We start from the raw sequence: 13,494 nt of genomic DNA, 5'->3' as shown, positions 1-13,494 counted from the left end.
CGTACATGAGAGGCGGAGTAGGGTCGCTTTTCGAGGATCGCCGTAAAAATAGCCTGCGACTCACTGGGAGGCTATCTTTACGGCATGCCGTAAAAATAGCCACTGCGTTAATTAAATTTATAGAAGTGTTTGGTCAGAGTAAAAAATAGAACTCGGACATAGAATCTAATCTAGATCTATAGCCTAAGGATTCATTTATAGTGCCAGTGGAGTCTTTGCCAAAAGGTGAAGGTCGGTTTGTTTGCTTTAAGGACTTTTTAAATCAACCACTAGCCTACTCATGGAAAAATGTTTTCTACTGAAACCATGTTATGCTCTCAGTAAGGAAATAAGTTGGTAAAGCTGCTTTTACAGGTAGATTGATGTGTGCATCTTATAACTCTTCATAGATAGATAATAATAGCCTTGGGTAATTTTTTAATTTTTAGGCCCGCACACAGATATAAGAGGGCTAATAACTGCCACTGCAGAACACACATAGATCTATATAATATTGTCGGCCTTGTAATAAAACCGACTAACCCCAGCAGTGTAAATTTTACAGGAGAAGGAAAAAACTGTTTTATTTCAAAACAAAAGTGTCTTAGGATAAATTAGTACTTTAAATTTAAGGAGTGCCTATTTGCAATGCCACGTTGCGATTAACACCAGTGCTAAATAAAGCGCAGCATTGCAATTAGCACAAGTGCTAAATAAAACGCTGTGTGTTATAAATATCAAGCTTAATCTACCTTTCGTTGTTGGAAGTTCTGCGATGGCCGAATGGACAGCGGTACTGCGTTTGAAGTCAAACCATTATTATTTTTATGAGCATGGGAACGAATCCCGAAGTCCTGGAATTTTTTTTTTTTCTGCTTCTCCTTTTCCCCGCTGACCAACAATTTTTTCCCATAATAATAGCTTGTTTCCCATAATTATAACTTAATTGTTGCTTTGTAGTTTTTTATGTAGTGATGAAGCAGGCACATGGTTTTGTCCCCAGGAGGAGCGTTTACCTACAAAGTAGGCATATATTTTTCCTTTTATTACCAATTTAGGCCTGGTTAAAGTTCAATAGTGGCTTTCTTTGGTCTGTGAGTCTAATTTATTCTTTTTTAGGCTCAGGGGTAGAAAAAAAAAACCTTCCGGGACCGGGATTCGATGCCACGCTTGGAAGCACTGAACATTAGAGAACATAGACAGCTTGTGTAAACATTCTCTAGGCCTAACGCCAGAGAACGTAGACACTACCCCCTGATAACTAAAACACCGAAGCCTAGATCTAGATCAGGCGGCATCAGGGGCGAAGCGTCTATATAATTAAATAATCACTGCTTCCCTTTCTAATTTTGAAACATTGTCGCTGTCAAATTCATCCTTAAACGTAAACCTCATAAATTAAATGTCAAAAGACGTTCGTAATCAACAAATAAAGTGAGGCTGGAATAGAGTTGAAGGGAACATGTGCATGGCAGTCAAAGCTGTTTCATTGCCACATATACCCTGTTCACCCCTTTGGGGCCAAAGTTAAAATCAATCACCAGCCCTGATTAAGTAAGCTAACTAACACTGGTCGAGTCTACCTCACAAATGTGAGGGGAACTAACTCTTAATAATCTCTTGACTGCTGCTTGTGCTTGTTTTTTTTCCTCGACTTTTTACCGTCCTATAATCAGATCGTGACCTCGATTATGACTCCAGCTCCTGGCCGCGAAAGGCTAACAAAAACAGCCAAATGTGAAATTTAAAAAATAATAATTGTCATGTTCTACCAAAGAGTTAGACTCACTGGTAGATCTATAACATATAGATCTAGTACTGGCATCTCTGCTTCTTTGCTTTATGTTTATGTATTCACATCTAAAGTTAAGTTTAATTTTAGTGGGAACTGATATTTAATAAGATACTTTCCCGATTATTTTGGCGGTTGAACATACAATATGAATTCCGGATTTGTTTTCATTCACAACTCAGAGTCGCCGCCTCGAGTAAGATTCTTGTGTGATATCTACAGGCCCTATCTGGTCCCATTTCACTTTGATTACCCTGTCAAACAAGTCAGCCTTCGCCCCTGGGCGGCATGATGTGTGATGGCAAAATATAAAGTGCACACAGAGATAATATCTTTAGATCTAGTTTCAAATAGCACAAGAGCTATTCAGAACGCGGCGTTGCAGCGCCTGCCTAAATTTAAACACCTATAAAAACACTTTACAGAAAAACTGACCTGCTTTTCCTTAAAAATCACTTTTAATGAAACTGCGTGAGATGTACGGTTTTGTCGCTTAAATTTTTCAGAATAAAACCAACCAAACCTCAATTTTGTGGGGTGGCCTGTTTTATCAGGAAGCCACTATATTGGCCTTGAGTGCAGCACAATTTTAGTGCTACCATTTAATACTATCAGCTACAGTCATTTCAAATCAGTGCTATGGAATCAATTCGGGCAAAAACAGCAGTCACAATTTTTTAGTTGAAAATTTACTTGAAGTAGAAGATTAGGAACAGAGCAATGGATCTAATAACTACATTTGAAGTAGAAAACAGGAGGTTTGAAGTGTAAAGAAGAGCAGCTACAACAACAACAACAGTAGTAGCAGTAGCAGGCCTTTAGAATTTATGACAGTGTCTGACACGGTACTATTGACCCTGGGTTGTCCTTCAAATGCCTGCTAAAAAGTAATACTTAGAAAGAAATGAAAGCAGAAAGCCACACAAAACTCTACTAGCTGCTACCTCAGCAATCGTTAGAATGAAGTAGGTAACATAATAATATATTATTATTATAAAAAGACTAAGTGTCAAAGAATATGCCAACTCTCTTCAGGAGCTCGGCTTGACAACTACGGTATTGAGTTTTCTCAACAATAGATTAAGCATGTCTGTTTCACTCTGTTTCCTATAGTTATAACAAGGCAATATACGGCAAAAAGTCACCATTGTTTTCAAATATTCTACACCAATTCAATTTGACTTGATCGCTTTCACAACTTCTCACTGAGGCAAAGTGTCATAGTAACTGTGGTAGCATTGTGGTATGGCAGCCTTCAACTGCTGTAGCAGTTATCTTCAATCTGTTTTTGTAGAGAAATCCACCAGTAACTGTTGTACATTGATTGTTCAGCTTTCATAGTCCTTGCAGCGCCTGCCATTCATCATCAAAGTTCAGTTTGTGCTGAATTTTTAAGTCTGGAGTGTACTTTGATGCCTGCAAGTCAATGACCTGCTTTTCTCCCTGGGCATATTGGTTTGTACTCTCCGACCTTTGTGAAATATTTGAAAAAGCTGTTGTCCAGACACATACCTTCATAGGGCCTGGGGATGCGTCTGGCTTTGAGCATGATGTTCAAGTAGTCCACTGGGATATAAATCAGTGCGTTTTTGAGCAATCGCTAAATAGTGCCATAGACTGAATCCTCCTCCATTTGGGTATGGCCCTTGGTTAGGAATTTCTGCTCAGCTGTGATGTCAAGCTCTTTGGTCAGCAAGGCCACTTCACTCGCCAGGATGACATTTCTGTTTTGGTAGTTGCACCAATCACTGTAGATGATGAAGTGGTTGAAGTCAGTCGCTCGCGATCTGAGGTAGTGAATCAGACATGATGAAAACTGTTGGAGCTCAGACTACCTTCACTTTCATCCTAGACATACGATCTGACATCTCTGGTGGCAAGATCATATATCGTAAAATCTAGACTGCCAGTTTTGTTTTATAATATAAGGCTGATGTCTTTTGAGACGTTTGTGATGCTGCCAGGAGGACATACTGGATCTCCATACAAAGGACGCACACTTTATTCTCTGGATTCAATGCAGCTTCCCTGTCCCTCCTTCTCTGCTCTAGCTGCAGCTTTCCTCATTTGATGAGCTGTGTATTCTGTTCTGTGAGTTTTCCAGATTCAGAGCTGGTGCAAATGTCGCTCTGGTCTTTCTTGGTTGAAAATAAACCCAAATTATTGTTCTTCTTGAACTCTTGGCAAAACATTTGATAGCTCAATATTTTTTTCTGCCTCTCTGCCATATTTCTCCATGTATACTCAATGCAGATCTGATGTGCTTTGGAATACCATCTGCAGATACAATTTTGTCATTGACTTGTGATAGTAATAGGAGGGCATCTTCGAAAGTTTGTCGAAAAATTCCTCCTAATGGAATAACTTGTCATCCTTGGCTCTCTCGTGGTGGGCATGACGTGTTCTTGGGTGCTTTTTTTTTTTTTCGGAGAAGACACTTTAAATAAACCAGTTGGTCAGTCCTGTAGTGTTCATGAACATTGTTTTACAAACTGAAATTCTTTGACCTTTGACACTTTTTAAGTGGTATTGAAGGGCGTAATTTCTTCTTGGGTTTTCACTTACTATTTAAGATCTCATTTTGTCTATATTGTTTATCATGGCATATACGTAGGCTCTCTTTTCCTTACAAGAGAGTGACTAGTGATGTCATTGCATTTTATACCAACCAATTTACAACTGCAATGGACGTTAAGTTCACAGCCTGCTCGCTTGGTGCCTTGACATGTGTTGAGGCATTCCCAATTCTTTCAATTTCAATCTCTTCCTTTTGTTACCCTTCCATTCGTTTTCATTCCGTGTCTTTTTTTGCAGAGATCAATGATGACGTAACGTTTGTATCATCAGCTTGGGTGATATTAGCTTGGTCATTTTAATCACTTTCCACTGTGCTAAGGGTCAGAGGTAACGCAGCAAGTGTAGCTTCATCTGATGGAATGTATTAGCATTATGTGAGTTAGGGTTTGATATAAGGATAAAGCATTCTACGAAACTGAGAAAATAATCTGTACAAAACACAAACGAAATAGACTTTCAAAGAATTTCGAAAGATGTTACAGAAAGCAATAACTGCAATAATTATAAACACTGCAAATGAAAATAAAGAAATACTTAAAATTATTTTTTTTATCCCTTGCCCATTTATATGCAATTGACGCCATCTGATTAGTAGAAAAGAAGTGCGTATGACAGTGTCCAATAGTGTATTACATGCATACTTAGTATAACAAGTGACTGTAATAGCAGATAGGGATTCCAGGATTGTAGATGTAAGTCATTGATCTGAGAACAGTGATGATTTTAGATATAATGGTGGTGATGATGTGGGATTGCGTTTGAGTAATGTAAGTGTTGGTCCTATTTTCCTCTGCTCCAATGAGTCACGATCCGAGGGACATGGGCACCCTCCATCCCGTTCCCTATTGGAACCATCTTTACAGTCACTGTGAAGTTTCAAAATGGTGGGCTCAGTCTCTGCTAAGGTGAAGAAGAAACACATATAACATAATGTTCGTTGGGGGTTGGCGGGTGTGGTGGACAGGTTCCACAATTCCAACGGAAAAAAATGATTAGGAGAAAAGACAGTAGTCCAAATACGGGAAAATGCCTTCACAATTCGGTGACTTTCCAGTACAAAGACAGGGACGAACACGTGGACAAAAAAATAGTGTCAAATGAAACAAAAATTCATAAAGAAGCATTTGAAATGTCAGCATTGTCAAGAGATAAACAGTACTGTTGGAAAAGTGGGGAGTTTTAGTCATTAATAACATTATCAGCAACATTAGGAATGAAGAAAAAAATAGGAAATTACTAGATCTATATGAATGAAACCAACAAAAAATATCACACAAATATACCTTTTTGGAGATCTCCCATGGTTATGTCAGCGAATGCTGGACTATCAAGGGTGTGATCATGTGAATCTGACGTCAAACGAAGTTAGGAGACGAGTCTAAGATGGGGTTGGTGGGTAAGGTAGCACATGGCCCCTCATTGTTAACACAACAAAAACTGCCAACCCTCATTCCTGCTCTCGCAGGTGGGATAGTCAGAATTATCAAGCTAAAATCCGATGGGTGCCAGGTTATACGGTTTTATTTCTAATGTTTTAAAGTCATTACTAGACAAAATTCTGATCTGTCTTTGAGTGAGCATATGAAATGGACAATTTACTATCGATAGGGCCAATAAAAATATTTTGTGGGTTAGTCGGTTTTATCACAAGCCCGACGATATGACCCCTAAAACTTTTGCAAATCAAATGTTTTCCAGAAAATACCAAACCCAATTGCCAAAACATTAAATTATGGTGAATTACGGGGCATGCCCCCCTGAAACCCACGGTGCGTGTGTCAAGAGGGGTAACTTTCTGTAAGCCAATGAAATGAGAGGAAAGAAATGACGTAGGGGTTGGCTGTGCACACGTGAGATTTTCTGCTTTCCACTTTCATTCATCTTCTTGCTCTCACACCGTCAACACGTTCATCAAGGGAGCTTACCATGTTAATTGTTCTAATGTTCTTTTTTTTAACCTTCCTTGATTTTCTCTCAATAGTATTTCTTTGTATTAAAATTTAGGGCTTTTACGGACATGGCGAATTGCAGAAATCTGGAACACTATTTCCAGTCGCCGACATTTTTTAATTTTTCAAATATCTTGAGTAGTTTTAAAGGTATATGTCACATTTTGTAACACAGAGTGTAAAAACAAAAGTTTTGGGAAAAACCAATTTAATTCTAGCAGAGAAGGAGATAGGAGGACAACATTACAGAGTGGTCAGGAAAGACAATGGTGACAATCTGAGGAAAGCAGAGGACAAAGATAAATGGCGAGAGCTGGTTTTCAGATGCAGTGGTGTCCCAACCCCGGGATAGAAGAAGAAGAAGTACAACATGTTGCAAAACTAACAATAAATTAATGTTTATAAATATTTTGACTTAATTGTGAAATCCTTTCAATGTGTTTCAAGAAATGGATAAACGTGTGTTTTCTGATTGAACTAAATTTTTGACGAAACTACTTTTTTGGTCTTTTCACCCTGTTGCTGAAAAATAGCTTTGCTAACAACTGCTTTCTCCAGGCACGCAGATCATCTTCTGTTGTCATTTTATTGTTAAAAGATGATAAAAATAAGGGGATTTAAGCAGTTTAGTTTAAAAAGGAGTTTACCAAATTTTAAGCTACTTTTTCATGATCCTCATTTACTTTGTCAATTAAGGTTACATACAGGTTTGCTCTTTTAAAACAATTCTATTGTAAATTTGTTAATCAAACTTATAACATTTCTTTCAACAGATACTTCATAATTTGACAAAATGGGTTGTGCATCATCAAAGTCAAGCAGCAGTTCAGGGCACAGGAACCGCAGGCCTAGCACCAGTAGTGATAAAAGCAAAGACTGGAAAGAGGAAAAGGAAGAAGCTAAACCCTTAAAAGAGGACCGCAACAATGAAGACGAAAAAAAGTTGCACAATGGTGACAACACAACTGATGACGACAAAACTTTTGAATTGCCAAAACCCCCTACACCCAGACCAAAGCCACCTACTCCTGAACGTGTCCGAAGATTAAGAGAAGAACGGGAAAACGATGACAAAGCTTCTGAGGAAGAAAGAGCTGAGCCATCACCACAACCACCAACGCCACCACCACCGGAACCAGAAAAAGAAAGAACATCTCCCCAACCACCCCCAAGCCCAAAACCTGAACCTGTACCTGAACCCAAACCTGAAACTGAACATAAACCTGAACCTGAACCTGAACCCAAGCCTGAAGCAGCTCCTGCACCAGATCTGGCTCCTCCTGAAGATGATGAAGAAGATGATATGGAAGAGGATGATACTCCATTTGATGATGATGGTGTTAGAGACATAGAAGGTTACTCTATGAATGCAGTCGGACTTTTGGATAAGACGGTTGATTTCCGAACCAACAATGTGGAAGATGAGTCTGAGGTCAAACCAGTTGTAGCACCAGGCGCTTTGTACACGGATGAGGAGTTTCCCCTTGAGATAGCCATTGTGCAGGACCATTCAGGTGTTGAATGGAAACGACCTGGGGTAAGTAACCTTGGTCTCTATCACAAACTATGCTTAAGCCTGATATTTTAAAATTTTTTAGAAATCAAACACTGAATATTACTTTTACATTCTATCACCTTTGTGAGTACTGAGGCTCAAAGAGACAAACGAGAAATATTCAGGACATGAAGCCACTTTAATCTTTAGAGCTTGTATTATCCACGTGCCTAACAACAGCCCCTTTTCAGAGAGATAGTTTAATGAGCTCACATTCATTAAAAATAAGATTCAACAGAAAGAGCACTTTGCACAGTGTGGCAACCATAAATAATAATTGTATTCTTTCATCATTATTTTCTTCTAGTTTTTGTAATAAACTCTTCTTTGTCATGTTACATGTATAACTGATATCCATACTTTTCTAATGTTTTGATAATAATATTGGCGGTCAAATTTGTGGCTTCTCAGTTTTTGTCACTTTTTAACTTTTAAATTGGCCAAATTACAGTCTGTGCCGGCTTTAAACACGTCAGCATATAACACATTTCGGACTCAAGCACGCTAAACATTTCTTACCGAATTTTTGCTATATAAATTACACGCTTTTTAGCTCAGTAATTTCGACTTCGGGCACGCTTCATTTACAAGACAATAAATACTTTCATTATGACCCATCAAAGTTTGAACACAGTCTACACTGCAGCAGTTAGTGTGTTAAGAGAACACGAAGAACACAGTTGATGGACACACGCACACACATACACACACGCTCACACACATACACACACGCGCGCGCGTAGAGGAAAGCAGTGAGATGCACACAACCACTCTCTTGGACATAGGATCTAGCCTAGGGCAAAGCTACACAGAGATGAAAAAAATACAGAGTCAGGGAGAGAGAAAGGGACGCTGGCTGCGATTTCACCTTTGTCCCTCAATCGCTATCCGATAATCCTGATTGTGTATCAAAATCGAGGTGGGATGATTGATGAAGGCGGTGGTATGAATGTGGCTCAGCGGGCAGTGGTACGCACAGGCAGTGGGTAGGCGTAGTGTGCTGTATCATGACTGGCTGTCTAAATTAAGTTTTCCTTTCCCATTCAACCACAAAACGAAACAAACAAACAAGAACTACCATGGCGGGTAAATGACAGCGCACACTTTTGTGTGACCACTTCTTTCGAACAAAGGGAAATTTTCAACATAAATATCTCTGGATTATGAGAGTGTCTACTCTACTTCTCACTCAAGCATGCTTCGGCATTAAGCATGCTTATGCTTTCTCCCGTTGACCGTGCTTAAAACCTGCATGGACTGTACTAAGTAGATTCTATTCATCAGACAGACAATGGTGTTATATCTCACACAACTCAGGGTTCATAGACTCTAAATTTAACAGTATGCCTTCCCTACAAACTGACTTTATTAATTGGAATGAAATGACTAGCAAAGGGATTTGTAGTGTGTAGGCGCATGAACAATTGAGAGGATGCACATATGTTTATAACCATTGTAAGCTGTTCAACTGTGAGGTTCATCATCCTTCATGACAACTGTTGGAGTATGCCTCGATATGATTCTCTATTCCTTGAATTTTGTCTTTGGTTTTGTACAGTTGCATTTGTATAGGCAGAATCCATTTTTTGTTTGCACTCTCTTTATTTTTAAGTATGTTTGTTATAAGTGAAGTTTTTTCTTTCTTTCTTCAGGAATTTGTAGACAATCCAAAGCTGTTCTCAGATGGAGCAACCCGCTTTGACATTGGGCAAGGATCTGCAGGCACATGTTGGTTCTTATCAACTGTAGCCAACATTGCTGGAAATAAATCCATGATAGATCAGGTATCTCATAGCATGATTATCTGTTTACAAAAGCGTCTTTTAGTATCCAGACAGATAGGTAGAAGATCCAATGTCATGTGGGTCGAGAGCCCATTCATATTTCGAAGTTAAAATTTTCATGAGTACTATTTCCTTTGAAGAAGTCTCCCTATCCATTTATATGAATTGTGTACTGAACTAGTATTGCAATAGCACAGAAGCAAAATAATCTCTTCTCACTGTTTGTGAACTTTTTCTATAAAGAATAAATACTTTCGTGTCAAAAATGACATTTAAGTAGTTCCATGGTCATAGTGGAAAGTGAGGAACAGATAAGATGATTTCTAGAGTAAAATTTATTCTTTTCATATGTGTCCTTGACATCATCTTAAGCAGTTCTCTCTCATACTTATGCTCTTTTTCTTTAAATAGGTGATTCCAGACTCGGCATACTTAATAGAAAATCCTGCTGAATATGATGGAACATTCCATGCTCGATTCTTTCGATTTGGCAAGTGGGAGGATGTGTATACTGACGACTTCCTGCCTGTCATTTACGGAAATGTCTTATGGGGAGCAAAGTCAACTACAGATGAACGTGAAATGTGGGTTGCATTATTGGAGAAGGCCTTTGCAAGGTATGTCAATTGAAATAAAAATAATGAATAGGGCCTATCATATATACAAAACTGAGCTTGTTTCCTAAAAGGCTTAATGAATCAGTCTTTGATTTTTTTTCCTTCTGATTACTATGTACAGACGTTGTTTTGAATTATCTTGTTGTTAATTCCATGATACACATTTGTTAAGTTTTTCTCAATTTTACCATTTATTATTTCAACCACCCACCAATAACCTTACTGAAAACTAAATGGAAGGCCTGTAGGCCTTCTTATAGAGATCACAATTTTGGGGACTGATTACTTAAAAGATTAGTACTTAAATTAACTTTTTTTTTTCATGCTTTGCCTCAGTCTAATTTTTTAAAGTAGGATTGTGGTCTGTTACTGTACATGAAATAGTGGTTTTGCTTTTTTTCTTGCCATCTTTTTGTAGCTGCTTTTTTTTTTTAACTACATATATTCAGAGAGCTGTTGGACAGGAAAAAAGTATGAATAAACAGAGAAAACTTTGTTAAGCTCCTGACACTATGAATAAATATATACCAGCTCACCTGTCTCTTCTAGCATGCATTCTAAATTAAATCCAATCTATCGTCCTTTTCTCTCCTTCTCTCCTTTTCTCTCCTGTAACACTTTTAATCTTCGGAACTTATATGTCTTGATTGTGTTGCAAGTGCCATTATAATTCTCTTACTAGATCTAAAACTAAACTTAAATCCATTGAGGACTATGCTTATTTAATTGCTTGATAGCTAAAAAGGATACCTAAAAGCTAAGTTCTTTTATGAAACATTGTCAGTTGCTTATACTTTGGTCAAGATGGATTTGGTAAACCTCACATGAGCCATTGTGTAAATTGTTTGTATATCTACCAGGAAGGAAAAATAAAACTTTATGAACTATTGGGTTAGTTTCTTGTCTGAAAGCTTAAAAAAACAGGAAGACCTGCAGTGGCTTCATGTGTTTTTACCCTCAGACTGTATGGCTCCTATGATGCTGTGTATGGAGGTCAGCCTGGTGATGCATACCTGCTGCTCACTGGTGGTATCGGAGAACGGATTGATCTTGACAGTCACACTGACAAGGCTTCTGCCTTGTTCAAACGGATCAAAAATGCTCTAAACAGTGGCTGTCAAGTTGCATGTGTTGTGCCTGTGAGTTCGAAGAATTTCAGAAGAAATAACAATAAGCCACAAACAAATACTTTCCACTTTTCCCTATTCTGGGATAGCCTTTTGATATTATATCATGCCTCTGCTAGATTCATTCTGTGTCCTTACCTCCTTTTGTTCCCTGAGTCTTCGTTTTTTTTTTTTTCTCAACCTTATCTTGCTCTATCCCTATCACCCCGGCACTACCACAAGAGATGTCAACCATGAGAACTTTTGAGCTGAAGTCTGTTTCCCCTTCTGGCCTTATGGTTAGGAGTGTTTGTTGTTTACCTCAGTGTGTGCTGTACGGGATGTTTTCATCAAGCTGGAGAAAAGTTATGCCCCCCCCCCCCCCCCCAAAAAAAAAACCACTTAATATTTTTGTTGGTCTCTTTAAAGTTAACAAAATAGTTCCCACTTTGATGGTCATATAGGGATGAAAAAGAAAAAGAAGGTTCAGAAAAATGATGATCCCTATGCAAATAATTTAGTATAAAACTTTTAGAATGCTATATTTTAGTATTAATAAAAAGAGGGATTGAAAGAAGTAGGGCTTACTCGTGGTGCCTTCCTGTCTCCCTACTATATTTTCACTTTATGACCATCTTGGATCCGAGTATGTATCGAGAGGACTATTACATTATTGAAAAATTGAAGAAGAAAAAAAAAGGGAGGGGGGGATCACTACTGTTAATGTTAAAGAAAAAGTCAAAGACTTCATATATTTCTTGCTTATTAATTTTTTTCCCTCAATATAATCTTCCTAAATTGCTTTTTTTCCTTTCAGTCAGCTCATGTCACTCCATATGACATTCATTTGGATTATTAGGAAACATTTTTTAGTGCTTTTGCAATACTTTAATTGAATTTTTATAATGATGACCATATTAAGGGATCAGAGCTAATAGAAAGAAACTGCACAAAGGGTGCATTGATGATGACTTTGTTGAGATCATGCTGGACTTTGAGGTCCCTGGTACGAACCCCAAACAGGGTGTTCGTGATCTTGATTTGTTTTGTGTGTTTCCCTGGTTGTCTTCCCCCTTCTCTTGATTCTGTTAGAAAGAAACCACTAAATGAGAGGTCCCAGGTCCTGTAATTGAGAGGAACCATCATATACCTATATATCACAACGTACACTAATGACGTACGATGTTTTTCTTTTTTTTTCCCCAAGGATGAGTATGATAATCATCAAGGCCTGGTGGGAGGTCACGCCTATTCATTGGTTGGAACAGCTGAGGTAAAATATTTACTTACCTGCATTTTTCTGGTATAGAACCCACACTGCAAAAACATAATGGCTGTTTGTGTATTCGAATCGGTAGCTTATTACCTGTATGCATGTGTGTGTTTTCACTTCATTTTGTTGTGTTTTGATAAGAAACAGATTGACTGAAACGATGGACTTTAAGCAGATGTGAAGCTTCGTGGTGAAATCTGGCACTCGTCGAAATTATGATATCGAAGAAACTTGCATTTTTCTGTCCATTTGGCAATTTTTATTGAATTTTTGCTTTTTTGACTTCTTTAACTCTTTATCTCTATAAGCGGGGTAAACCCACTACGCCGGGGCCCTTTTTTTGGTGCTAAATCTAAAATTGACAAAAACATCATTAAATCAAAACGAGCGAACCTATTTTGATAGTTCTTCATCTAATGAATGAACTTCCGATATAAGAGACCTGTTTTCGACGATTGCCTAAAATAATTTGATTTCGAAGTCGTCGTAAAGGAATGTGTCAGAGCCTCTGTCAGCGGCTCACCGGCACAGTGGTTCCGACCGCGAGGGTGTTCGACGCTTGGACTGGGAGTGCTTGACGTGATTCTTCAGGATTTATAAAAAAATAATGATAATACACACACACACACACACACACACACACACACACACACACACACACACACACACACACACACACACACACACACACACATACGCTCAAGCAAACAAAGACACACACAGGGCATGTATAGGCCTATTTATTTATGGGCACCCCTGGAAAATGTTTAAGTCAGCATGGCTGTCACCTTGGTGATTTTGCTGTTGATCCTGATTTTTTTCCCCTGAGCTCCTGATTTTGAGGTTTCATAGAGTGGCAGGT

General features: G+C 38.4%; 1 protein-coding gene across 2 annotated transcripts in view; it reads left to right on the top strand.

Moving 5' to 3' along the window:
• Window positions 1-13,494, top strand: part of LOC101848085 (calpain-2 catalytic subunit) — a 38,445-nt gene that overhangs the window by 2,815 nt on the left and 22,136 nt on the right. The window contains exons 1-6 of one of the 2 annotated variants that reach the window (XM_005089405.3): window positions 96-225; window positions 7,071-7,834; window positions 9,505-9,636; window positions 10,048-10,253; window positions 11,215-11,392; window positions 12,567-12,632. In XM_005089405.3, coding sequence (XP_005089462.1) covers window positions 7,091-7,834; window positions 9,505-9,636; window positions 10,048-10,253; window positions 11,215-11,392; window positions 12,567-12,632 — 1,326 coding nt within the window. In that variant the 5' untranslated portion in view covers window positions 96-225; window positions 7,071-7,090. Of the gene's footprint in view, window positions 1-95; window positions 226-7,070; window positions 7,835-9,504; window positions 9,637-10,047; window positions 10,254-11,214; window positions 11,393-12,566; window positions 12,633-13,494 lie in introns of those variants that run through there. The other variant, XM_005089404.3, reaches the window with a different exon arrangement.

This window comes from Aplysia californica, unplaced genomic scaffold, assembly GCF_000002075.1.
Source record: "Aplysia californica isolate F4 #8 unplaced genomic scaffold, AplCal3.0 scaffold00006, whole genome shotgun sequence".
Classification (NCBI taxonomy): domain Eukaryota; kingdom Metazoa; phylum Mollusca; class Gastropoda; order Aplysiida; family Aplysiidae; genus Aplysia; species Aplysia californica.
The sequence above is the reverse complement of the archived record's forward strand: the minus strand, read 5'-3'. Positions and strand labels throughout refer to the sequence as shown.